At 53.4% G+C, this 27,516-nt stretch overlaps 1 protein-coding gene across 1 annotated transcript in view; it reads left to right on the top strand.

Annotated features, from left to right (window-relative positions):
- Positions 1-5,040: 5,040 nt before the first annotated feature.
- APOLTP (apolipoprotein lipid transfer particle homolog) overlaps positions 5,041-27,516 on the top strand; it is a 53,769-nt gene continuing 31,293 nt past the window's right edge. The window contains exons 1-4 of the mRNA XM_019650882.1: positions 5,041-5,157; positions 20,938-21,065; positions 21,576-21,765; positions 23,760-23,939. Of these exons, the coding sequence (XP_019506427.1) occupies positions 5,041-5,157; positions 20,938-21,065; positions 21,576-21,765; positions 23,760-23,939 (615 nt within the window). The remainder of the gene's footprint in view (positions 5,158-20,937; positions 21,066-21,575; positions 21,766-23,759; positions 23,940-27,516) is intronic.

The following is a 27,516-nucleotide window of genomic DNA, read 5'->3' as shown; positions in this document are numbered from 1 at the left end:
CTGATAAGAGTTTCTCAAAACTGTTTTGTTGTGCTTTCGTGTAGTTCACAAGCTGGGGTTTTTCATGGGGTGGGTCTGAGCTGCCTCTAAAGCCTTCAGCCGTCCAAAATGTCTGGTCAGAGCTGCCCCTTTGTTAGGGTCTTTGCTGTCCTTTCATGCCCATCAAAACGCTGGCGGTTCTTTTTCTGCAGGGCCAGTTTCCACAAAGCGGCTCATGTACCACTGCAGTTGTATTCATTTGTTTGCTTTGTTTTTAGCATTAAAAAACTCAGTAATGTCAACTGTTGGCACGAGAAGAAAGAGTTGGCTTGTTTTGGAGATTTTTCAGTGAAAATGGAAATTTTACAGCCACCCAGGGGGCAATCAAATATTTGCGTGTGTGAAAATAAGTATTCAGAACAATGGCTTTTCATAAACGGAACATGCCTGTACAGTCACCGCCCGATGGAGACACCACACGTAACCCCTACAGCTTCCCACCTTCTCTCTGCTGGCCACCTCTTCCAAAGGGCCTCCTGACTTCTAGCGCCACAGACCAGTTTTGCTTGTCCTTCTACTTCTCTTTGGTGGCATTACACAGGATGTCCGCTTTCGTGTCTGGCTTCTTTTTCTTTTTCTTTTTTTGTGTGGTAACATATGCATAATGTAAAACAGTTGCCATTTTAAGTGGACCATTCCGTGGCATTGAGTACATTCCTAATGTTGAGTGACCATCACCACTATCCATCTCTAGCACTTGTTCACCATCCTAACCAGAAGCACTGTGCCCTTAAACGCTCACTCCGCACTCGTCTTTCCGCCCCAGCCTCTTGTAACATCTGTTCTACTTTCTGTCTCTGTGAATTTGCCTCATATACGTGTAATCACTTATTATAATCAGTACGTGAGTGTTAGCGTCTGGCTTCTTTCACGTAGTATATAGAATGTCTTCAAGTTTCATCCACATCATATAATAACATATATCAGAACTTGATTCTTTTTTTTTTTTAAGTAGCTCTTCATTGTAAAAAAACATGTAATAGAAAGTTACCCTTTTAACCATTTTTAAGTGTATGGTTCAGTAGGTTTTTAAAAAAATCTTCCATGTCCCTATTTAGCTGTTTGAACATATGGAATACAGGGATATGGCTAGCTTTCAAGCAAGTGGCCAGACAATAAGTGGTATTGATAACATGGCTGAGACATTCATTGTCCAGGACAGCAGCTCACTGCCAAGTCAAACTGTATTTCACCCCAAGATGTCAAGCCTGGATGACTAGGGAGATGGCAGATCCTGTGATGGAAGTGATGGGGGGGGGCTGCTTTTGAAAAGTCAGAGGAATTGGGCTGTAGACAAGATGAAGGAGCATTAGTTGGCTTTGAAAAAATGAAATCGTGGGGCAGTGAAACTAGTCTGTGTGATGCCAAAATGGTGGCTACACGTCAGTATACATTTGTCCAAACCCACAGAATGCACAACCCAAGAGTGAACCCTCACATCCACTATAGACTCTGGGTGATAATGACGTGTTAGTGAAGGTTCGTCAATTATAACACATGTCCCACTCTGACGGGAGATGCTGATAATGGAGGAGGGTGTGTGTGGGGGGAGAGATGGGTGGGGGGTGTATGGGAAATTTCTGTACCTTCCCCTCATTATAGCTGTGAATCTAAAACTGCTCTAGAAGTAGTCTATCAAAAAAAGTGAAATCAGTCATGTTAGGGTGATTTTTAGGTTTTAGGGGTGATTTTATTTTTCATCTTGAGAAAGTCCTTTTGCAATAAGTATATACATATATGTATATGTGTGTGTATTTGGTGTTATTGAGACAACCGTGGTGATAATGGGACACCCGAGCCTTTTATTCATGCAGGACAAAGCCTTTTTTTGTTTGCTTTGCAATTGTAACATATTTTTCTTTATAGTGTAGAGCCGTATGAACCTCTCACCCAAACGCCTAGGGCCTTTTTGGGCAAAATGAAAAGCTAACGAAAATTTTCTGAATACTTAGCAGGGAACAGTAGGTGCCTGGCTGTTGAAATTATTTACCCCTGGAGATATCCAGTGTCTACCAGTCAGACAATAGAACCGTCTGCTCAAGGGGGGATCTCTCTGCCTAGTCCCCAACGTGCATCATGCTGGGCCCCAGAGCTGCCTTGCAGGTGGGGGTGCAGCTATGATCCTGGGATATCCCAGGAGAGGTCACCAACTCACAGCGCTCCAGCTCCAGACCTCTGGTGGCGTCCATCCTGGGGACAAGGCTGCGATTCTGAAGGAGCCAGAGAGTTTGATGTAAGACGCTGGGACTTGCACCCATGGATGAGCCCCGTACCCTCTTCCAATGGCTGCCGGGCAAGGGGGCCCCAAGTTAGATCGGAAGAACCCAGGTAGGGTGATGCCCCGCACTACAAAGATGCCATCTTGGACTGACGTTCAAAGAGAAGTTCCATCTTTAAGTTTTAGCCGTGTTGAGCACATAGACCAGACCATTGGTAAAGACGGTGGGGAGCTGTCATGACGTAGGAGCCCTTAGTGACTCCGAATAGCCTCAGGTGGCCTTCCCTTACCTGGTAGCAGAACGTCCCCCCATATCCCCCTGCCTGTCACCCCCAGCATGTCCAGCTTTTATGTCTGCCAAGCACCCTCTGGGCATTGTCCTTGAGAACATTCTGGAAGATGATGGGCACTGTGGAGGTTTGTCTCTCTCCCCTCTCCCTCTCTGCTGAGATGGAGGTCTTCCTGGAGACCCACGGCTGCTCCCTTCCCAAGCTAAGCCCCTCTCTGTGACCCAGCCAAGCCTGGAATTCTGCCGCTGGCGTGTTTCCCAGGCCTCCCTGACACTGGCCCCGGGTGGCCTCAAAGCTCAGCCTAGCCACCAGCCTGAGGACAAGTCCATCTTCACAGATTCCTCTTCCCTTTTTATTGCAAATTCATTTGTTTAAAAAATAAAGCCTTTGTGCGGGCTACAGGGATGGCTGGGGTTCACCCAGGGGCAGATGGAGCCCCGCTGAAAGGCTCCCTGAAAGGCTCCGGGAGGTCTCCTCCGAGGGGATAGCAAGGGCTATTGTCCCTGGGCTCCTCATCAGAAATGCTAAGGCCGTGGGCAGGGTGTCAGATCCTTCAGGCCAGACTGATGTTATTCTGGAAGGGGCGGGCGCCATTAGCATTTCTCCAGCTCCAGGCCTTAGACCCAGGGGGCTGCCTCCAGAAGGACTCCAGCTAGAGCTGGAGAGGGGGCAGTGACCTCCCGAGAGGGACAAGTAGGGGGCAGTTTTGTCCCTCAAGCTTCTGCCTCGCTGGCTGGCTGGTGAGGTTCGGGGCCTCGGCGGTTTCCCTTTCATCGTGGGGCACTTCTTTCTTCTGCCCCATGCACACAGGCGGGGACGTCACCGTTCCTCACCTCCCCAGCCCCATCCTGTCATAGGGCAGATATTAGACACAGGCTCTTCTCTGCCAGGTGAGGGGTGGCCGGCAGAGCCCTGAGCTGAATTTTGGTCCCAGCTCCTCCCTGACTTGCTGTGTGAGTCTGTCCAGTAGCGCCCCTTCTCTGAGCTGCATTTCCTCCTCTGCACAATGTTGAGGTCTCAGGTCACTTCCAGCTCAGGGTGTCTCAGACTGGTGGCACTGGAGCCAGCCTCTCTGGGATCAAATCCCAGCTGCGGCCTTGAGCAAATCTCTTTACTGCTCCGTGCCTCAGTTTCCTCATCTGTAAGGTGGGTGGGGGGTTGCTAAGTTCCTCCCTGGTGGACTGGGGAAATGAGAGCTTTGGAACACAGAAGCCCTTGGCAGCTCAGCTCCTTAGGATTTCTTTCACGCTGGGGTCACACATGTACTTTCTATCCAAGCGGTGACAAGGCTGGGGGCGGCTTTGAGCAGAGTAGGCTGCCCTTGTGCCGTTTGATTCAGAAGTTGCTGGAGAGCCCAGCTTAGGAGGGAGAAAGGCCGTCTGGGAGCTTGTGGGGGTACTTCCTGTGGGTGCTTCCTGTGGGGGCTGGCCTACAGGAGGGAGTTTTGCCGGAGGGGCAGGGATGCTGTGACCCTGACAGTGAAGAGGTGGCCTGGGGCCTTGGTCTCCTGCCTGCAGCGCTCGCCCTGAGCCAGGTTCCGCTCCTTTGGTCCTGCTCCATGGTGGCATGGCCCGCTGTGCCCCCCCCCCCACGCTGAACCTTGCTGGGCCTGAAGTGAGGGCTGTGATGCTGAGCCTGGGGCTGAGCCTGGTACAGGACTACCTGGGAGCCCTTGTCCTTCAGGAGGTGAGGCCAGAGCCTGGAGAGAAGTCAGGGGAGCAGAGGGGATCAGGGGCTGACCTGGCCGCTCGCCCAGATGGACTTCGTGGGCAGGTGTCCCACCAGCTATCAGCAGCACCGCTGGCTGCACAAGGTCAAGGAGCTGGCCTGGGGCTCCCTGGGCTCCCAGGCCCCGCCCTGCTGCCCTAAGCCCCGCCCTGCTGCCCTAAGCCCCGTCCTGCTGCCCTAAGCCCCGCCCTGCTGCCCTAAGCCCCACCCATCGTGCATCGTTTCCCCTGCCTTCCCTCCTTCATCAGCCTCTCCTCCCATTTCTCCTCCTCACCCCTCTCCTTTCGCCTCTCCCTCTCTTTCCCTCCTACCGCCTCTCCTCTCCTCCTTCTGGTCCCTTCCTCCTGCTCTCCCCTCCCGCCTCTCTTCCCCCTCTTTTTCCTCTCCCCCCCCCCACTCCCCCTGCTTCCTGCCAATGAAAGTGTATAAGGATAGAGATGATCACTGTTAACATTACTGTTATACAGAGTCCTAACATCCAGAGGCTCATGCAGGGCTGTGCCCACGGGTGTCTTTCATTTTCAAACCGAGCTTTTCTCACTACTCCCCTTGGGGTTACTGTTTGCTGGGCTTTCTTGCCTCCCATGTCCTCCCACCTCCATCAGCCTTTGCTTGGGCTGCTGTTGCTACAGCCCAGGCAGGGAGGCTCGGAAGCCCTGATGTGGCTGACCGAGCCCCCAGCCCTGGCCCTGCTGCTGGTGTCATGGGTGCCAGCTGGGTTCCATCACAGCCAGGACCCGGCCAGAGCCCCCCACCTTTCCCCACATGGCCCAGCAGCCGGGCCGGGCCTCCCGCCTGATCTGTCTGCAGAGTTTCCAGGCCTGTGTGCTGAGGGAGGCCTCCTACACAGAGCTGGACGCCCTGGGGCCCCTCGCTGAGAAGGCGAGTGTGGCACAGATGCAGACTGTGTCCTCATTCGCTCTGCTGCATGAGATAAGCCTGGACCCACAGTCACAAGGGACCCTCAGAGGAGCCTCACGGCCTCCTCTGGACAGAGAGGCTCAAGCAGGCCTGGGCTCCATCGCTCTGTCCCCGTCTGGACATCCTGGAACCATTTCTGAAAAAGGCCGTCGTCAGGCGAGTTAGCCTCTTTTTCTAGAAGTTTCCCCAGAAGTTTCTGCTGGCTCGGATGGCTCAGGCTGGGTCTAGTCCTCCTTCCTGGGTTGTCCTCAGTAGAACTGGAATCTTTTGGACCCTTGCTTTTGTCGGAGAATTTACCTTATGTCTGATGACCCCTCAGCCTGACGATTTGGGGGACAAGCTGACTCAGGCTTGCTGATTTTCTGGAAAGTTCCTGCCAACACATAGCATTCCCCGCAGCTTGGCTCCCCTTCAAGTTTTGCATGAACAGAAACCGCAAGCCAGGTGTCTGAGGGACAGAGACCTTTGTTCATGATTGAAAACCAGTTATTTGTCTGAATAGCGAAATTAGAATGGTTAATTCTTATTGCTGACATTTCGGAAGGATTTACTGTGGCTCAAGAGCTGTGCTGGGTACTTTATCTGAATTATTTAATTTAATTCTCGTCACGACCCCATCAGGAAGGTACTGTTACTAGTTACATTTTTTAAATAGAACTGTGGCTACAAGAGGAAAAATAGACTTGTCTGCGGTCATATAGCTAGGGAGAGGCAGGACTGGGGCTTGAACCCCTGGGTCTGGTGATGTAATTGCCTCAGAGTACAGGCTCACAGTACCACCCCAAGGAGAGCCCAGCAGATGGGGGTTGAAGCTCGGGGGGCGTCCCGGTGTCCCCTCAGGCTCCATGGAGCACCCGCCTGACCCGCTGCTTGAATCCTTCCTCAGACCCAGACACCAGCCGTGACTGGGGACATCTCATGTCATGACCAGGTGGCTCCCCCTTGAGTTGAAGGAGCTTTTCATCTTTTTATTTAGACAGCTTCCTGGAGGTATAATTCATATACTGTACAATCATCCATTCAAAGTGAACAATTCAATGACTTTTAGTATATTCACAGCGTTTTGCATCTATTATCGCAATCGACTTCACAACATTTTTGTCGCCCCCAAAAGAAACCTTGCACCCATTTGCCATCACCCCCAATTTTCCTACCTTTGCCAGCCCCTGGCAACCCCTCATCTACCTTCTGCCTGTATGGATTTGCTCATTCCGGGTATTTTATGTAAATAGAATCATATAGTATGTGGTCTTTTGTGTCTGGCTTCTTTCACTTTGCATCATGTTTTCAAGGTTCATCCATGTTGTCATTGTCACATGTGTCATTTTTTTGTTGTTGTTGCTGAACAGTCCTCCATTGTATGTCAATCCCAAGAGGGCTTTCGGGTCAGAACTGGATCCCAGCCCTGATTTGTGGTGTGTGACCTAGGCCTCTGGCTCCTCTCTGTGCCTCAGTTTCCTCAGCTGTAAATATAGGAGTATACCAGCCCTTACCCCAGAGGCTATGGGAGGGATTAAAGGACATGGTTAAAGCCTTCAGCACAGGTCCTGGCATGTGGCATCTGTAAACTCCGGTCCACGTCCCCCTGTCTCTCTTCTTTATAGAATCTGAATTTCCCAGACACACTCAGAAGTGAGTCTTTATTCCCCCTTTACATTCAGCGCCTGGCGTAGATAGCCCTGGCTTCCTCTTGTCCTTTCTTGCTGGGTTGCCCTCTGTGGGGGCGGAGTCTACTGGTTTCCAGCTTTTGTAGGAGAATTCTCCCCGGATCTGAAGGCTTTTAGTGGGTCTTCAGGAGTGTGCCTGCGCTCTGGGGACAAAGCTGTGACCACAGCACATTCCATCCCCATCACACGGAGGCTGACACCCTTATGGGAGAGAGAAACCGCCAACAGGTAAGAACATGACAAGGTGGTTTGAATGTTGATACGCGGTAGGAATGAAATTAAACAGCCACGTGACGGAAAGTGACCTAGACAGGGTGGTCAAGAGAGCCTCTCTGAGGAAGTGACATTTTTTTTGCTGAAGGTGAGAAGGGGGCCGGCTGTGGGAAGATGTGGGGACCGTATCCAGGAAGAAAACAGAGGCAGGAGTGGCCCCGAGTGTCCCAGGTGCCAGGCTAAGGAGAGGTCTGAAGAGCAGGTGGGGGGAACATGCGCCTGCCTGGAGACAGACAGCGAGGGCTGGCAGACCGCGCCGGACAGCACCTGGGAGTACCGCCCTTCGCTAAGGAGCATTGAGGCTCAGGGTGGGCTGGTCTGGGGAGTTGGGAACAGTGAAAATCCTCATAGCTTATTTGACCATCCCCCCCCCCCCCCGCGCCCCTTCAGATGGGCATACAGGCTGGTTTCCATCTTTTGCTGCTGGCAGCCACACGGCCATGACTTTTCTCATGCGTGGTCCCCCTCCCCTGCTGGCTGAAACATGCTGAAGGAGGCATTGACAGGATGTGGGTGCAGCCCCTGGGGGCCTTCTGGCTCACTCTGGTCATCCCTGTCCAGCACTTCCCGTCTCAGATAGACGATGGCAACTTAATCCCACGTACCCTGATGTACAAATGGAGGAGACGCTGTCCCGTGTCAGTGAGGCAGCTGTGCCTGGCTCAGACCACAGCTGACCTCTCCAGCCTCAGGCCAGAATCTGCCTTGGGCCTGGGTCCTTGGGACATCGACCTATTCCTGCCAGATCCTTACAGTTTACTCTCCCAGATGTTCAATATCAGGGCTGCTGTGTATAGTTGGGCAGGTTGTGCACTGCACAACTGTGCCTGGTTGCAAAAACAGAAGGGGAAGAAATCTAGCTGGTGTGTGCCAGGCCTTGTGCCCCGGAGCAGGTTGGATATGAGCAAAGAGGAGGTCTTTTTCTCACCTGTCTGTCTATGGGCAAACAGCCCTGTTAGTCCCACAGTTTAATCTTCTGAACCTGGCCTGTCCTAGAGACCTCAAGAAGCCTCAAGCCATAGCCAGGCCTCAACATTGAGGACTTGCAATCAAGTTCCAAACAAGTCAGAGGCACACTGCCCAGGTCTTCCCTGAAACTTCCATCTGTTTAAAGTCAGGAGGAGAGAGGGACGTGATGTGGAGGTCACATAGCCCAGAGGAGTTCAGGAGGCTCTGAGACACCTGGCTGGTTCCCTCTTTTGTGACTGATGACAGTGTTTCTGAGAGTAAGGAGGCCATGCTGTGACAATATGCCTCCTCCCCTTCTGAGGTGCAGCCCTGCACCCGTGTGTAACAGGACAGCTTGAGAGAAGGTTTAGCATCATCCCTGGGGAAGCGAGGTGCTACGTCTGGGCCCTCTGACAAGGTCACCTCCCCATGCTGCCTTTCTGATAAAACCTTCCACATTCACAGGAACCATATTCTCATCGGCAGGGCCCAGGGGGGCTGGCTCTCCTAGCCGGTGAACTTCCAGGTTGTTTAGCAAGTCGTGGAGCTTACAATGTGCCAGGCACCGTTCTTGGACCTTATGAATGAGAGATACAGACCCCACTTTTACGTAGCATAAAGTCCAGTGTCAGAGAGATGAGCCGTACCCCACAGCAAATGAAAGAGGGCTTCATCTACCGATGAGCGCTGTGAGAAGAGCTGGCCTGTGGCTGAGTAACCACTTTAGACCAGGATTCTAAAGCACAGGACACTGGAGTTGAGACCTGGAGAGCACCCTTGACAATCTGGGGGAAAGATTTGGCCAGGGCCAAGGTCCTGAGGCTAAATATACTGGGCGTGTTTGGGGAGCAGGCAGGTCAGGCTTGCTGGAGCTAGATAGGACAAACCTCACGGTCAGGATAACTTCCAGAACATTCTAAGCACATAGCGAGCTCTGTAGCACCATCACTGCCATTCACAGCTCAGGGCTGGATGTCATCAGTGACATTTTGAGGACGTTCACTGGGCCTGTTATTTCTGCCCTATCTCAATGTTGCTCTTGATTTTAGCGTGAGAAACATGGCCTTTCCTGGAAGGTGTTAAAGATGCTGAGATTTGTCTAATTCAGACCCCAGGGACTGTGTGCAGAGAAGAGAAAAAAAAAAGTGTGTGTTTTTTTCCTTTGTTTCCATAACAGCCTGGGAAGGTTCAAAATATGCTTGTTTGTTTGGGACGCTGCTAAATGGATATGGGCTGCTTTCACAGCACGGAGGGCCTGGGGACTGTTACGTGTACAGCACAGACAGGACAGAAATAGGTCGTTTAGGGTGTGGGCAGAGCTGGGCCCCCACGGGAGGTGCTGGATCTAGGCATGGTGCCAGCTGAGTCAGGCACACCCCCCGCCCTCCAAGAGCTCAGCTTTCCAGGCGGCACTGGGCATGGCGGCTTCTCAGATACACCGATGCCCAGACCCCAAGTCTCAGTATTGAGACCTGGTGGGTGTGGGTTGGGAACCCGGCGCCTGGGTGTACAGCGTTGTGTCCTCAGCATTTCTCATGCAGTCAGGGTGGAGGAGGGTGTGGTGAGGCCACTGCCCGTCCAGTGCTGGGAATGCCTTCATCTGGGTTTCCCAGCACCACAGGCCCTCATGGATGCCACCTGTAGGAGGCAAAGCATTTGCTCACGAGCTTGGAGAGGACTGGCCTAAGGCATCCAGGCTGCGTTACTCAGCCTCCGTCTCTGGGGGCGCTGTGCTGAGATGGCGCAGACCCCTGTGTCCTGCTCAGCAGCGGGAAGCCAAACCCCAGATTGCCTGGGGGACAGCGGGGACACCTACAAACGTGTGAACCTTACATCCTGTTCACACAAATGTCTGGAGCTGGGGAGACAAGCAGAGCAGGGAGGAGGCATAAGGGGGACAAAGTGGGGTGGCATGGGCTGCACCTTTAAATGACGGAGGGCCCAGGAAGGCCTTACACACACATACACACACTTTATACATTTGGTGTACGTGTATCAGAGACACACCTGCAGCTGGCTCTTCGTTTTGGGGGTCAGGAACCAGGCCCCCAGCTTGATGCGCTCTCGACTCCTGGGTCTAGGGGACCTCATCCTGGGGGTTCTCATGAGAATCAGAGCAGCCACAAGGAGAGGGCCATCTGCCTCGCCAGGTGGTGCTCCAAGTCACCAGCTAGCAAGTGGCAGAGCCGCTGTGACCCCAAGCAGCCTGCCGCCACAGCAGGCCTTCTCCCCCTGGCCCTACGGACTCCTCCGGCCAGGCCATCCTGTCCTGGGGGGACTGTCCTGTGCATGTAGGATGTTGAGCAGCGACCCTGGCCTCCATCCCCCAGATGCCAGCATCACCCCCTTAACCCTTCCCAGTCATGACAACCCAAAGTGTCTCCAGGTGTTGCCAGATGTCTCCTGGGAGCACGGTTGCCCCACTGACAAACGCTGCTCTGTGGCCTGTGTTCTAACCATTGCGCTGACGAACCTCATGAGACGCCGGGAAGTGCAGGCCTTCTTCCTCTCATCTGGCCCCCAGCGCACCCTCTGACCCTCTGGCTGGGCATTTCTCTGGCAAAGGTGGCTCGGGGCACGGCGTGCTGCGGGCCTGTGGTTCCCTTCCGGGAGACTGACAGTGCTGGCCTCAGAGGGTGCAGGGTGGCTGTCCTGTACTTCCAACGCAAGAAAGGAAGTAAATTGGTTTCACCTGGGAGATCCCCTGGGCTGGGGGTGAATGACTGAGGACCTAGTTCCTGAAATGGTTTTTCAGAGAAGGCTCAGCACTCACAAGCAGCTCCATGGACATCAGGAGGGCTGAGGGCTGAGGGCTGCCTGGTTCCCCGGTTGTCCAGGGAGGACCTTGCTGGCTTCTCCTGGAACGACTTCTCCCCTCCAGTTGTCAGTAGGCAAGATTGGTTTCCCAGCCTGGAAACAGAGCCAGGAGTCAGTGCTCAATGGAGAGCAAATTCCCCAGCCTGACCCTCTGCAGAGAGGGCTCTGGAGTGACCGCCAAGAGCATCACTCAGGAGTGAAGGCTGGGAGAGGGCACAGCTCATGACCACTATGGGGTCTTCTGAGAATAGGGCGCCCAAGTCTCAGGCATTTATTAAATGCCAGCTGTGTATAAGCATTTTAGAGGCTGTGTGCGTCAGAGCTGGCTTGCAAGAGCTGATGGTACCGTATCCAGGAGTCCTGCAGGCTGGTGGTTAAACACAGCCATTACTAAAGGTGACGTTACCCCATCTTAAGATTCAAATGAGTCATATTAGAAACAAAGGTAACGAGGACTCACAGTCCCCACTACCTAGTTATTTTGCTGATACATTTTGCTGTTATCTTGGCAAAGGGAGGTTATTTGCGTCAACTTTAGTGGCAGCGCACAGATAGCTTGCAGTGGGCCATGGTGGGACTATTTACACCATGGAAATTGGCAAACGTTACAAATCAGGGCCTTTCTTTTCATTTCTTTTTTTATTCCATGCCCTCAAGTGGAGGACACTGGTTCAAAGTGGACTTAGGAACTAGACAGGATTGGGTTCAAGTTTCAGCCCTGTCCCTTAGTAGCTATGAGGCCACTGGCACCGACTGACGTAAATGCTCTGAATGTCACTTTCTTTCTCTGTTAAGTGGGTGTCATGACAGAGGGTTGTGAAGGTCATATGAGATGGTGGGTGTAGAGGGCTGAGAGCAGTGTCCCGCACACTGCAGAGGCCCCATACAAAACAAAATAACCGCTGGTGGTGTTATATTGTCATTGTTACTGTGTATTCTTGTTATTAGTGGCCATTGGCTTCTCACCCAGGAGGCAGGAACCACACGTTCGTCCCTCCATCCCAAAGCCTTCCCACCCTGACCCCCTTTTCTACTTTTGCATTCTCTTCTCCCTGCTGGAGGGAAAACTGGGATGCGCCACTGTGATCCCTCCTGCTGCCTCTGGAAAGCTAGTTCTGAAGCCAACACTTGGGGCCGGAGGCCTCCCTGAGCTGGTGGACACCTGGCCCTCCCCAGGCAGGAAGACGCCCAGCCAGGCACAGCAGCTGCACACTTGCTGGAAGTCTTAAAAAGCACGTGTGTCTGAGCCTGGAGAGTCTTGGGCGATGCTAGGGACAGGCAGGCACCAGCTGGAGGGCAATGGAGCTGAGCCCATCGGGAAGGCAGGTAGCGGGCGTGGTACTGGGCTCACAGAGAGTCTCTGTGGCTGACAGCAGTCAGGGCCAGCTGTGACGGTGGCGGTTGGCCTGTATAAGGGGCTGGCTTGTGTGTCCTGCCCGAGGAAGGAAAGGCAGAGCTCAGAGTCACCAGTGGCTCTGCCAACAGAAGGTACATTGTGGAAATGAGGCCTGGACCCTGGGGGCCAGATGTGCTGGCCGGAGGGGCGGGTGGGCCATGCTGGCCAGTGCGGGGTGTGTTTCACAGGCTGCATGTTGCTGAGTCAAACTGTGTGCGCAGGGACTCAGTCCCTGGTCCCAGTACCAGTGGACCCCTGGCTGGGGGATGTGGGGGCTGGGGACTTCAGTTCAGGCCTCAGCCAAGCCTGGGGAAAGCTGGGTCCTGCCAGCAGGAAGCCAGGACGAACCCCGTATGTCCTAAAACCTGGAGTGTGTGTGCTCTGAAAAGCCCTTTATTTCCTTGTGAGTTTTTGGACACTCAGAGGTAGTACTGGTCAGGCCTTCAGACAAGGGACAAAGTCTGCAAACCACCCTTGAGGAGCCATCGCTGTTCATAATTCTGAAAAACGTTTGTGTATGTTTTTTATTTAAAGATATTGGAAAAGATTGCCACCTCACTGACTATGTGAGATATGGTAAGGCTCATGATAACGACTCAGTTATAATTACGGTGAATATTGATTGAGATTTTGTCAGCGCATAAAGCCAATGAATGCAGCGACCATGTGTAATTTTCACCGCCATATCCCTAGCTCCTAGTGCAGTGTCTAGCACATAGTAGGTGCCCAATAAATACTTGCTCAATTAAAGAATAAAAAGGGGCCAGCCAGTGTGCCAGGGGCAGGGATTCAGTGAAGAGAAGCCCAGGTGTGCAACCTTGTCTCACTGGGTCGACACCTCAGGTGGAAGATATTAGCGTTACCCCCACCTCCTCTGCAGTCCTGTCTGGAGGCAGGGGGATGGGTGAGATGACCCTTGGCGGTCCCCCTTGCTGCTGGGCCTCTCACACCACCCCCTCTGATTCCCAGGCTGCAGAGTTCTTCCTAATGCTGGTGTCACCCTCTCCAAGGATGAGCTGATGGAACTCTGGTGACAGTCTTTGTTTAAATGCCAAGACAAGCGGTAATGACATTTTCCCAGGTCGGGGGCTGGACCAGGAGCTGGCTGGGTGACCTTGTAGGTTGGGTGGGCTTAATATTGTCCCGGGTCCCCATTTAGGGATGATGGTGGTGATGTCTCATCTCATCCCTGTGATACTGACATGTCTGTCAGTCTGGGGATGACTGTCAAGAAGGCAATTAAGTGGGGAAAGTGGGGGTTCCCACGGGGCCCCAGCTCTTTAGAAGCAGAAGGGCCTGGCAGTATAAAGACAGGCATTGTTCTCTCCTTGGCCTGGGACTCTCCTGCCAAGAGCTGAAATTAGCATTGCAATGGGCCTTGGGTGCCCTTGTGCTGGGCAGGATCCCACCACCCACCCTGCTGATGTGGGGCCAGCAAGGGGTGCAGAGGGACCCTCAAGCGTGGAGGGGAGTCTGAGGAGCTAACTCTGTGTGCTCAGGGCTGTGCAGGGGGGGCAGTTTGGGGCTCCTTCCCAGAGCCCAACCGCTCACCAGGCCCCTGAGATCCAGATTTCAGGCCCCTGCATTTTTCAAAGGCTCTTGAAAAGGTTTTGAGACCTGAAAAATGTTTATCAACTCCAAAATAGGAAAGAAAAAAAACCCCTGGGAAATAACACTGCCAAATGTTTTTAATTGAATGACTATAAAGCATAACAGCTAATGCAGGATTACCCTTTAAAGCCCTTTGTCTGTATCTGCTCGTTGAATCCTCACAACGACCCCGTGGGTAGGCAGTTTTATTATTCCTAAATTACAGTTGCAGAAGGAAACCAAGGCCCAGAGCAGTTAGGACGCTTGCCCAAAGTCACACAGTGGAGTTGGGATTTGAACCCAGGTGGTCTGTGCTTCTCGATCCAATTCTTTTTTTTTTTAAAGGCAGGCTTTATTATTATTTTTTTAAATTTTATTTTAATTGGGAAATTGGGGGAGGAGAACAGTGTTGGGGAATTGAGGAGGGGGACCAGCCAAGTTGTTGTTCTTCAATCTTAGTTGTGGAGGGTGCCAGTTGCCATCTGGCTGCCCGTCAGCAGCTTGTGGCCTCTAAGCTCAAGGTGCTGTGTTACAATCTTAGTTGCGGGTGGACGTAGCCCACCATTGAACAGGCAATCTTGTTGTTAGGAGCACGTGCTCTCACCAGCTGAGCCATCCTGCCACCTGTTGGCAGCTCAGCAGCAGCTCAGCTCAGGCACAGCATCACTGGCCCATGTGGGAATCGAACCGGCGGCCCTGTTGCTCAGATCTTGTGCTCTTAAGCCAACTCTTAACCAACTGAGCCACTCGGCTGGCCCTCCATCCAATTCTTGTGGGCTTAAATATAAGTGATACTAGACTTGGGCACCGATGGCCCTGTGAGACCTATGAGCACAGACACTGGGCTGGGCTATCTGGGACCCAGGCCCAGCTCGGCCCCTTCCGAGGTGTGTGAGTGTGGACACGACCCTGTTGCGCCTCTCCAAGCCTTGGGTTACTCCTGTGATGACCTGAGACAGCTGCGAGATGGGGGTCACCTTTGTGCCACTCCCTGGGCCTCTCACGTTCTCAGGCAACTGCTGGTGGACGCCCCGCCCTCCTGTGGCACTGAGGCCTGCATGGGCCTCCTGGGGGAGCGCCTCGCTCCAGGGGAGGTGGAGGAGAATGGGACAGAGGCATGGCTCTGGTCACTGCCTTTCTCCCACAGCCCACGGATGTGGTGAGCCCCTACACCCCGCCCAGGCCCCCATGTCGCCCCTCCCCTGCTTGCCTGCTAATCGGACAAGGGGGCAACCTGCTCTCCTCTGGGCTTTGTGCCAGCCCCTCATGGGACCAGTGGAGGCAGGTCAGAGATATCTGGGTTTGAGTCTCAACAGTGTTCCTCCCAGCTGTGTGATCCCAGGCAAGTGACTTAACCTCTCTGAGCCTGTTTACTGATCTGTGAGATGGTGATGGAAGGGTACCTGGGGCTCATGGGGAGAAATGAGCTGCTGCGCGTAGAGCCATTCTCCTGGTATCTGGCACTTGGAATAAGAGCTGCTGTTATTATTGTAAACCAACATATTGAATGAGCCTTCAGATTAGGAAAGCATGTGAAACTATGCCGACGATTTCTAACAACACACGGAGCTATTATTTAACCCTCATGATGCCTCTGTGAAGTAGGTACTCCTGTTATGCCCGTACTGCAGATGAGGAAACTGAGGCCCAAGGAGGCTGGGTAGCTTGCCCAAGTTGATATTACTATTCTCCCCGCCCCCACTGGGCATGTCCTCATGTGCCTGGGGGCACTGTCACTTGCTCTTTACCCTGCTGCCCCAGACTAGTACTGGTCCAGGATTCAGAGGTCACTCTAGAGCTGGTGATGGGCCAGCCAGGGTCCCCGAGAGCATGGGAGACCCCTGTGCTGACCCAGGGGGTCCCCAGCAGGATCTTTCAGTCCCCACGCTGGTCAGGCTGTGGCTAACTCGCCAGGCGGAGTGTAGGGAGCGTCGCCCCAGGCCTGACCTCTGACCCCTGACCCCAGGGTTTGCAGTGGGGCCGTTCTAGACAGGCCATGTGGTTGGTTCTGCTCAGCAGACACTGAGTCAGAGACTGGCCCAGGCTGGACCCTGAAGGGCGTTGCCCACAGCTCACGGCCTCGCAGGTGACACTCTAGCCACCAGGAACGCCAGCCCTGTTCAGGACCTGCGGGGGTTGGGCCAGTGCTGCGCAGGCTCAGGGTCCCTGAAAACCTCTTGCTCTTTCTTCTTTCTTTCACTCGCTCCTGTGTTTGCCCTGCAGGACTGCGGTGGCCAGAAGCGCAGATCCCAGCTCTGTCTGTACCAGCACGACCTCGGGCACCTAACTTTTCTGTACCTGAGTTTCCCTGTCTGTGCAGTACGACTAACTTGTAGGGTGACATTGGTGGACTAGTGAGTTGTTAAGACTTGAGCCAAGTGTTTCGTATTCTGCTGGTGTCCCCGCTGTGACCACTTGTCAGGGACACACAGTGAGCCAAGCAGTTGGGGTCCTTGGCTCGTGGAGCTCAGGATCTTCTGTCACCTGCCTCACGCAGGTTCTTGTCCCTCTAGACTAGAGCTTGTGCTGCTGTGGACTGTGTTTGCTCCCAGCCAGTCCACAAGGACACGCGTGTGCTGGGCATGTGCTGGGGATACAGGCTTGTGTTGTGTGGCCAAGAGAGGGCAGGGAGGAAGGGGAGTGGGGACAAGGGAAACGGGACGGGGGAAGAGCAGGAGGGAGAAGATGTAAAAAAGGCAAGAGTATTTTAATGTGCTTTTTATTTTGGAATAACTTTAGGTTGACAGAAAAGTTGCAAAGAGTACAGGGAATTTCCCGTACCCCTCCCTTAGATGTTTGTCCCCCCACAAACATCTTTTTTTTTTTTTAAAGATTTTTATTGGGGAATTGGGGGGATGGGAACAGTGCTGGGGGATTGGGGAAGGGGAACAGACAAGTTGCTGTCGTTTTGTTCTTCAGTCTAGTTGTGGAGGATGTTGCTTCACTGGCCCAAGTTGGCACCATCATTGCGCTCTTCCCGGGCGAGGCAGATCAGTCGCCGGCTTCTGGACGGCCGCTCACTGCGGCTGCTGGCCGCTCACGCTGGCTGCTGGCTACACACGGTATCCCATGGCAACTCACTGCCACAGGGGCTGCAGCCCACGCCGTCGCCGGCGACTCACGGCAGCCAAGCTCCAGGTTGAGCTGTTGTTCAGCATCTTAGCTGTGGAGGGCAGTGTCACTGGCCCTCATATGTGGGATCCGAACCGGGGCCTTCTGGCATCCCAAGCCAGCTCTTAACCATCGCGCCACTCGGCTGACACCCCGCCCCCCCCCACTCCCATCATGAACATCTTATACCATCAGAGGTATTTGTCACAACTAAGAAACTGAGATTGGTACATTCCTATTAACCAAATTCCAGCTGTTCAGATCCCACCACTAATGCCCTCTGTGTGTCCCAGGGTCCCCCCCCAGAGCCACCACATCGCATCTAGTGGGTGTGTATTTTCAGTTACATTTTAAACAAGTGATTCAGGAGACCATACTGCTCTTCAGTGTCCAGTTGGATGTTTTTACATGCACGCTCACCTGTGTAACCACCCCCAGAGCAAGAGAGAGGACACTGCTGGCTCCCAGAAGGCTCCCTCCCAGTTGGTGACCTCAGAGGTCTGACCTTTCTGGCCATTATGCAGTTTTTCCTGCCCTTGACATTCACACCGTGGTCTCATGTGCACCTGGAGTCTGGCTTCTTTCTCGCTCATTCTCTGCGCAACTGGTCCATGCGGCATGTGTGTATGTGTATGTGTGTGTGTGTGTGTGTGTGTGTGTATACACGTGTCCATGCAAGTGTGTGTCGGGACTTGTTCTGTCCTGTTGCCAGGCCATATTCGGTTGCCTCTGCTGTTTCCTCTGTCAGTGGTGTCTTTTTTTAAAGATTTTATTGGAGAATTGGGGAAGGGGAACAGCGTTGGGAAATTGGGGGAAGGGAATAGCCAAGTTGTTGTCCTTCAGTCTTAGTTGTGGAGGGCGCAGCTAGCTCAGCTCTAAGTCCTGTCGCCATCTGGCTGCCCGGCTGCAGCTCGCAGCTGCTCAGCTCAAGGTGCCGTGTTCAATCTTAGTTGCGGGTGGGCATAGCCCACCATCCCATGCGGGAGTTGAACCAGCAACCTTGTTGTTAGGAGCATGTGCTCTCACCAGCTGAGCCATCCTGCCACCTGTTGGCAGCTCAGCTCGGGTGCAGCTCACTGGCCCATGTGGCACTCTAACTGGCAACCCTGTTGCTCAGAGCTTGCACTCTTAACCAACTGAGCCACTCGGCCAGCCCAGTGGTGTCTTTTGAAAACCCCATTTCTCAGCTTTGTTGGATTCCAGCCCGTCAGCCTTTCATACTGTGTTTCCCCAAAAATAAGACCTAGCCAGAGAAGAAGCCGTAGCGTGATTCCTCCAGGATATGGAGGGCACGCACCCCTCACGTGAAGGTTTTATGACCTGTTTCAGGGAGAAGGGTGCCTTTTCCACAAATTCCTTCAGCTTAAAATATTCACTATGCCAAGGTGCCATATTTTGGCACCTAAAATCATGCGGGGGCTTATTTTCCAGCTAGGTCTTTTTTTGGGGAAACAGGGTACCTAGCGCTTCACTTCTCCCAGGTCATGACGCGTCCTACGTTTTCTTCTACCAGTTTTATGCTTGGCCTTCCAGGAGGGCTGGTCAGGAGATGAGGGAGGAACCATGTGTGGACGAAATGTGCGAGCATAAGAGCACTTTTCACTGGAAAAGTGAAATCGGTTGTCCGAGGGTCACGGGCTTGGAGGTAATTTTATCTTTTCATCTTAAAAAATTTTTAAGATGAGAGAAGGGAACGTTCTAAACAGGCTTTAACTGAAGTGAAAGCAAACCTTTTGCATTAAGACCTCGCATTCTGGTTTTTGTGAAATAGGGGAAGGCTGGCACTTCTGCGCAGACCCCCGGGCAGCCATCCGCCCTCTCGGAAGTCAGGCCTGAGGCTGCTCCGGCCCTGCAGCTCCCAGACAGCCAAGTGGCCCCGGCCAGCCCTTTGGGTGGTGGGTGGCCTCTGGCGGGCGGAACCCTCCTCCCGTGAGTCTGAATAGCTCTCTCCATCTTTGCATAACCCCTGCCCTCCTGGCTGAGTCCTGCTTTCCCTGCTCCGTATTAAGAAAACAGGGAGTGTTTGTTTTCATTTGCCAAATCTAGAATAACACTGAATATGCTTTTCCAAGCCACATGCTCCCCGCTTCACAAGGAAAACACACCCGGAGACACACCCACGGAGTCTCATACATGCCCCTGAGAACTCTCACATGAGAACATATGGGGACATACACACCAAGATTCACACGCATGGACCCAGATGTGCAGATGTACACACACAGACATGCCACATGTGCACATGTCCACACCTGGACACCCACATGCACCTCAGGATACACTGAGACATGTCGCGCACACACATATTTGGTCATGCATATGCACACACAGGGGCATGTCACATCAGTACACATGCACACACGCACACACACCGGGACACACTCAGACGTGTGCACGCACATGCACAGGACACGCGCCCCTGGACATACATGTATACTAGGACACACATGTACTGAGACATGCCCACATGGGAATGCACACACACACACTGGGATTCTAAACCATGAGCACTCAGACACACACGCAGACACCCACTAAAAGTGGGCACACTCGAGTGGGTCAAGAACCACGAATCTGAAGGAAGAACAGGGCTGGTGTGGCGACTGTATTTCCCCGAGCTGCTAGAGGTCCCTGCTCTGGGGCGAGGTGGGTGTCGGTATAACAGGCCACTGCCTGACACCCAGCACCCAGGGCCGGGTTTTCACGAATGAGCCCCAGAATTTGCATTTTGTGAACCTGTGAGAGTGGGGTAGCACAAGACCCTCCGCCACTTCCTGGCTGAGTGACCTCAGGCAGGTTCCTGAACCACTCTGTGTCTCAGGATGAAAGCAGGCCACATGTGTGACATGGTAACAGCAGAGCCTGGCACATAGGGAATCCATCCAAATGCTTATTAAGTAAAGCACATCTTTCTCACTTTTCCTCTGAGAGGCCTAGAACCAGCGCTCGCCTGTCCTGAGCCGCCCACCCCTCGCCGCCCCTTTGCTGTCCTCTTGGTTGAAGGCTTCAGTGTCCTGGGGTAAGGAAGGGTGGCTGAGAGTCTGGGTGGGGCGCTACCGAGGACCTGGAACGACAGCCGAGTCGGCCTGGTTCCTGTAGCTGCCATTGAGACGGCCCCAGAAGAGACGGGCCTGGCTGAGCTGGGCGAGTGAGGCCGTGAGGCCCCTGAAGGAGGGCCAGACACTAAATCTGGCCCGGTTTTGTAGGCAAGGAGCCACAGGCAGGATGTCCCCCAGCAAATGCAGGACTAGACAGGGTGTTGAACTCCAGTCTCTAAAGCCTTGCTTTGTCCCTCAGGGAGGATCGAGGCTCTCTGGAGTGCCTGCCCACCTGAGTCACCTGGAACTGATACTGGGTGACAGGGGTGTCTGCTATGTCAAGGTTTGTTTCACATCCTTGGCCCACCTGTGTGGGCACCTGCCATCTCCCCAGGTATTTCCGGCCCAGTCCCAGATTCCCTGCTTAATGATCACCACCTTCTTTGGTGTTTTAGCTGTTCTTCCCTTTCCACCTACCAATAGCATTTGTGACTTCTTGTTACCCAAGAAGATATAAAGAAGAGGGAAAAAATGAACTCAAATCCCACTACCATTGATGTTTAAAAAATTGACAATATTAGGAACACAAGGACATGCTTCAAAAAAAAAAAAAAAGCAAGTTAAACATACCAGTCCCTAGATTTCCAGAAGAAATATCAATACACCAAGAAACCTGCATGAGTTTCCCAGGGCTGCTGTAACAAAGGGCCCCAAAGTGGGAAGCTTAAACAACAGAAATTTCTCTCTCCCAGTTCTGGAGGCCGGAAATCCACAATCAAGGTGTTGGGAGGGTTGGTTACTTCTGAGGGTTGCGAGGCAGATTTGGATCTATATTCTCCGCCACCCCNGGCTGCCTGGCAGAGGAAGGGCAGGTGTCCCTGGGTTGTTCCGCACAAGTCAGGCCAAGCAGCGGGCACAGGCGTGCAACACCAGCCAGAAATGGCGGGTGGAGAGCGGCTCAGAGGCCATCGACAAGCTGGAGCTGGGCCACGAGCTCCACTGCATGCATATCCCAGCTTCACACACAAGGTGGGTGCTCAGGCCAGGCAGGGAGTCTGGAGAGAGCCCTGCGGTCAGGGCAGTGGCGGTGTGAGCACCCTGAACTCATCCTCAGAGGTGGATTTACTCAAGGTCACGTATGGAAACAGATCTGGAATTGCAACTTCAGTCTATCTTCCATCCCCCGACCTCTTTAAAAATAAGAATGTGCCATGCACTTGGAACGGCAGAGTCAGTGGATAAGAGGGCATCTGTTTAGCTAATCCCACAGCATGGGGGTCTTGACTTTGTCCCAGACGTTTGGTCTTGTACACCTGCTGCAACTGCCCTTCTCTGTAGGGTAAATGCTTCGCAGTACAATTCCTGGGCCAAAGCGGGTGTGCCTTTTTCTCTCAGTAGGTACTTTGCAGGGTTCTTCGCCAGGGGTACCTGTTGGGGAATCGATGGGCCCCCTGAAGCCCCTGCAGTTGTGTGGAAGTTTTGTGTCTTGCCCACCCTTCTGGGGAGAGGGCTTAGACCGCCCATCTGATGTTCACGCAGGTCTGTGGCTCCCAGAGAGCAGAAGCGGCAGCTTTCGGCTCGCTCTCCGCAAGCGGGAGCTCTGCGCACCTTTGGCAGTGAGGGTGGTGATTCTGCCTCCGTCTCCAGTGTCTTCTCAGAGAGGTCTGCAGTTGAGACTCTGGAGCTGGGGCTCGAGTTTTTGCTGCATAAACACACGCCCCACTCCCAGGTCCGCTTCCTGCCCCGGTGGGGAGAGGACAGGGGTCTCAGGGGAGAGCGTCTTCCTCCTGAAGGCCCAGATGCCTGACTGATGAGACTACACATAGTTTCCAGAACTCCCAGGGAGCCCTCAGACCTCCTGCTTTTCACTAAGTGCACAAGCGCTAATTGCCTCGACCTCCCTACAGACCTTTCTGCTGCTCTCCAGAGGGCCATGTGCAGCCCGCAACACTTGCCTCCAGCTGGCCAAGCTCCAGCTCTAGCTGCTGGACCCATGACAATAACGGAGCTTTCTGAAACCTGTTCTGGTGGGGTCACCGGTGACCTTGGGCTCAGGGTCCCTCCTTTAGTCCTTTCGGTAAGCCCATATGAGATGAGGAATCTGAGGCAGATGAGCTCATGTATACAAAGCAGAAGAGCAGGGTTCAGCTCAGCTCGGCTGATGGGGTTTTAGAATGGCGGGGAGGGGGAGTGTGTCCCCGTCTCCCTGGGTGTGCAGTGGTAGGACACCCCGAAGTCTCTGGTTGCCTGGAGAGCCCCCGTTTACCATTGACCCAGCTTAATTCTGACTAGTGTTCCCTTTAACTATTTGGTGTCCTGGTTTGGGTGAGAAATTCTGCAATCATTCCACTCCCAGGCTGCACCTTGCGAAAACTACGGCCACCGCCTCTGATGTAGACTAGATAACACCACCGCCTTGACACACCACTAAGCAAGAGAAGCAGAGCAGCGTGGAGAGCCTGCACGTGTTTTTGTGCAAGGGGGAGTGTGCATAGGTACGCTCATGTGCACACACGCACACACACGTATACACACACAAACAGGCTCCCATAGGCCCACACTGACTTGCACAGATGCACCATAAATAAGCAAGTCGTACCGTTGATAGGTGGGTATGAGTGCTGTAGGAAAAAGGAACCATTGAGCTAGATACCAGGGTCTGCAGTTGTGTGTCAGGAAGGATTTGGGCGTTGGCTTCGGTTTTTAATAAGCTGACAGGGTAAGCCCGACGGAGAAGGTAACTTTTAGCAAAGATGTGATGGATGTGTGGAAGACAGCCATGTGGTTCTATGGGGGAAGGGCATTCCAGGTAAAGTGCACAGCATGTGCAAGGGTCCTGAGGTGGGTATGTGCCCAGAGTGTTAAAAGCACAGCATGAAGGCCCTTGTGGCTGGGGCAGAATAGGAGGGAGGTGGCCTCACCAAATAGTAATCAGAAGACAGAATTTGTGACGGTTGTCAAGGAACAAAAACAAAAACCGGATTTACGAGAAAACATAAATTCGCAAATAGTCTGGGAACAGTGAGGTGGTTTTGCATCTTTTGGATCAGCTGGTGGCCAACAGAGAGGTCTGTTGGACTGGTCTGCAGGTGGTGGGGCTGTCCAAGACAACAGTTGCAGTTGCTTGTGGGTTCTCAGGAAACCTCGAGTGTGGAGCCAGGGGGAGCAGTTAGGGCTGTGCCCATGTTCCTCCTGCCAATGTCCTCCTGTGGGCAGCTCTGCTTGCATCTGGCCACGTCTGTACTGCCGACCTCTGCAGAAGGCCTGGTCCTTGGTGGACTTTGCAAGGACTTCGGCTTTTACCCTGAAAAAAATGGGCGTGCTGTGATCCTCCATGCCTCAAAGGGGTTGCTCTTGTCACCTGGTGGAGAACAGATGTCAGGGGCCAGGGCAGGAGAAGGATGTGGCAGCCACGCAGGCATGACGACCAGGCCTGAGCGGGGGCATGGTGCAGGTGGCAGAAGTGGTCAGACCCTGTATTCTGCACAGAGAGCTGGCCAGAGTCCCTGATGGATTGGACGAAGAAGGCGAAGGGGAGAGAGAGCCCTTCATATTCATGTCTCAGCGTGTAACATGGATCACCAATTTTGAAAAATACTGCGTTTAAGACATTGGCGAGAGATCAGCCTAGAAGGCCTTTAGCTAAGCTCGATCCCCTGCCCTCTGTCCGGTCCCAGTTCTTGTGGTCAGGGTTGGCCCTGCTGGCAAAATCCAATCCCCCAGGTGATTCTGGGACATTGCCAGGGCCAGAGCGACCTGTGGCCAGCAGTGGGCGGTGAGGCCCAGCTGGAGGTGAAACCAGTGACGGCGGGAAGTCCTGTGGTCCTCATCAGGGCCCTCGCCGAGCAGGCGGGCAGCAAGCTGTCCTTCTCCGTGTCACTGAGCAACCTGCCGAGCCACCAGGTACCCCATTTGCAGTCCCCATCACCCCAACCCACCAACATTAACACCCCATCTAAGGCAACACCTAGGCTCTGTATCTGCTCACAGCTCCCACTTGATCTTCCCAGGTGTCCCCTCCAACCCACTGACTGCATCCGTGAACCTCAAAACAGCAGCTTTCAGACCGTTTTGATTCTGACCCACTTGATACAATGTGAAAAAAAACCACATTTGGCCCCAAGTTGCGTGGGGCACTGTTTAAATCTTGAACATACAGCCTGGCCTGGGCACTGACCAGTCTGAGCAGATGCCCACCCAGCTGCCAAAGCTGGGCTAGAACCGTCACGGTTATGCTCCCCATGGAGTGTTCTGGGAGGTTCTGTTGACTGCCTGGCATGGGCACTTTGGGCACTTTCGCTGGCATGGCTACCCTGTGTGATCTGGCTGAATATCCGTGTAGCAGAAACAAGCTTCAGAAGGTGACATTTACCAGGTGGCCCGTGATGCACTGTCGTTTCTATTCCGTTCTGTTCTGTTTTGTTTTGTTCTACTTTATTTAAACACATTTGGCTTCGACCCACAAAAGTGACTTTTGGGGTTGCCACCAACAGTGCAGACAACGCTGTCAGCAGCCCTGATGTCAGCATTCCTCGGCAGAGATTCAGGCATTGGTTCTACCAGGAGTCCCCCAACCCCAGGCCCTCCTAGGCGCTTCCCACTTCCTTTCCTGGCCTGGTGTTGCAAGTGGGGCATTAGTCCCCATGAGGCAGGCCTTGGCCACACCATGTCCACCCCTCTCACCACTTGCTGTCCCCACAGCACGATGCAATGAGTGGTGCTGAGTGCCTTGGGCCTGCTGCAACCGCAAGGCCACCTCTGGACCAGCTCCCTGAGGGTCAAGTGCGACCTCCTGGGTACAGGGCCCTGTGCTGGGGGTGAGGTGGGGGGTGGCAGGACCTGCACTGTCTCCAGGGCTGATGGCTCTTGAGGACTAGGGTGCCACTGTCACCGTGGGTAGTTTGGCCTCACCACACTGCTCCTTAGCCAATTAGTCATTCCCTCTGAATGCAACTGAGCACCTGCCAGTTAAAAAAGAAAAAGTGTGTGTGTGTGTGTGTGTGTGTGTATGTGTGTGGAGGGGACATAAACCTGTCTCTTAAAACCTCTCCATTGACGAGTTCCAATGAGTGACATCAAGTGGGAAAGATCGGGGGGGTTGGCGGAGGCTGGGCGTTCCTCTCCTTGGAATTGGGATGGAGGGCTGCCTGGCAGAGGAAGGGCAGGTGTCCCTGGGTTGTTCCGCACAAGTTAGGCCAAGCAGCGGGCACAGGCGTGCAACACCAGCCAGAAACGGCGGGTGGAGAGCGGCTCATAGGCCATCGACAAGCTGGAGCTGGGCCACGAGCTCCACTGCATACAGATGCCAGCTTCACACACAAGGTGGGTGCTCAGGCCAGGCAGGGAGTCTGGAGAGAGCCCCGCGGTCAGGGCAGTGGCGGCGTGAGCACCCTGAACTCATCCTCAGAGGTGGATTTGCTCAAGGTCACGTATGGAAACAGATCTGGAATTGCAACTTCAGTCTATCTTCCATCTATTCATTCAGCTGGGCCTTATGAAACACCTACTGTGTGCCCAGCGCTGGGGGGGAGAGCTGTGCACAAGGCTGCACCTGGTCTCTGACATCCCATTGCTGAGCAGGGACAGAGCACGAGAGACATGGACCATATCCAAGGAGACTTAATTGACAGGGTGGTAAACAGGGCAAAGGCCAAGAGAACATAATAGTGGGGACTCTAGTTTGGATGGACAATGGGGAAGGCTTCTTGGGCGAAATAAATTTTATGCTGAAAGTTAAAACAGTTTTGTTCCCATGGGAGCACGCTGCAGGTAGGGGGAACAGCAAGTGCAAAGGTCCTGGGGCAGGGGGAAAAATGGCGTGGTTGAGGACCTGGCAGTTCATCAGAGTGGCTGGCAGGGGGAGCAAAAGGGAGAATCGGCTGTGCCTTTGTCAATGTACTTGTTTCAAGTTTGCCTTCCTACTGGGGCAGGGGGAACTTCTTGCTCCTTCATTCCTGGGTACCTACCTGGTGCCCAGTGCTGCACCTAGAACCTACCTGGTACTCCGGATAAATATAGTGGAGATTGTTGGGAGTGGCATGATCTGATTTGCACCTTGGGTGTGGGTCTTCCCCAGTTTCTGCTGCAGGTGCCCAAGAGGCAGGGGGGTGACCGTTCGCAGCTGCACCACACCAGCGACTCCAGCCCCACATGGAGGGCAGCACACACCTGAAAGTGCAGTACAGTGGACGGCTGCCCTTGGGAGCAGGCTTGCAGTGGAGGGACACCTCCTGGCCGCCGTGTGGGACTGGGAAGGTGAGCGTCATCTAGGGAGCCTCCTTGGCTGGTAGTTAAGATTACTGGCCTCCAAGCCTTGCCCTAGCTATGCCCGCTCCCTGGAACACCTTTCTCTTTCGTTTGCTGGCTAACTCAAGACTCAGACCTTTGTGTCTCGTGACACTTAGAATTACATCCTGACTTCTTACCCTCACCAACAGAGCTCCTTGGGCCTGGCGCACAGTCAGTGCTTTAATGAATAGCTGTCGCCTCGGTGCTATTGAAAATCCGTTGTATTCCTGACCCAGAGCAGGAGCCTGCAAACTCTTTCTGTGAAGACTAGCTATTTTAGCTTTCGCAGGCCCTACAATCTCTGTTGCAACTCCCCATCTCTGCCATTTGTAGCATAAACACGTCCCAGAAAATCCACAACTGAATGGGTGTGTGACTGTGTTCCCATAAAGCTTTTGCTATGGACTAAATGTTTGTGTCTCCCCACCCCCCCAAATCCCTCCAGATTCATAAGCTGAGGCCCCAGTGTGATGGTTTTGAGAGGTGAGGCCTCTGGGGTGATTAGGTCATGAAGGTGGAGCCCCCATGATGAGATTGGCGCCCTTATAAGAAGAGGAAGAGAGCTCACCCTTTCTCTCTCTCTCCAACATATGAGGATACAGTGGGAAGATGGCTGCAAACCAGGAAGAGCCCTCCCCAGAGCCCGGCCATGCCAGCGCCCTGATCTCGGACTTCCAGTCGCCAGAACCGTGAGAGATCAATTTCTGTTGTTTAAGCCACTCAGCCTGTGGTATTTTTGTTACAGCAGCCGACATTGACTGAGACAGCTTCATTTACAAAAACAGACTGGGTTTGGCCTGTGGGCCATGGTTTCCTGACTCCTGACTTAGGGGGTCCTCACAACAGTTTTCCTAGGAGTGAAACTCATTTTTGCCTGTGTGTCCTTAGCAAGTTGTTTCATGTCTCTGGGCCTCAGTTTCCTTATCTATATAATGGAGACAGCGGTATTTATCTCTTATGCAGTGGTTGCGAGAATCAACATGTAAAATAATAATCTCCCTCAAGCACTGAAGACATGCTTCCTAAGCCTTCACCCAAGTCTTTTTCTTTTTTTTTTCTTTCTTTTTAATTTTTATTGGGGAATTGGGGGATGGGAACAGCGCTGGGGAATTGGGGGAAGGGGAACAGACAAGTTGCTGCCCTTTTGTTCTTCAGTTTAGTTGTGGAGGACGTCGCTTCACTGGCCCAAGTT

This window comes from Hipposideros armiger, unplaced genomic scaffold, assembly GCF_001890085.2.
Source record: "Hipposideros armiger isolate ML-2016 unplaced genomic scaffold, ASM189008v1 scaffold_149, whole genome shotgun sequence".
Lineage (NCBI taxonomy): Eukaryota > Metazoa > Chordata > Mammalia > Chiroptera > Hipposideridae > Hipposideros > Hipposideros armiger.
This window is presented reverse-complemented; position numbering and strand designations above follow the sequence as displayed.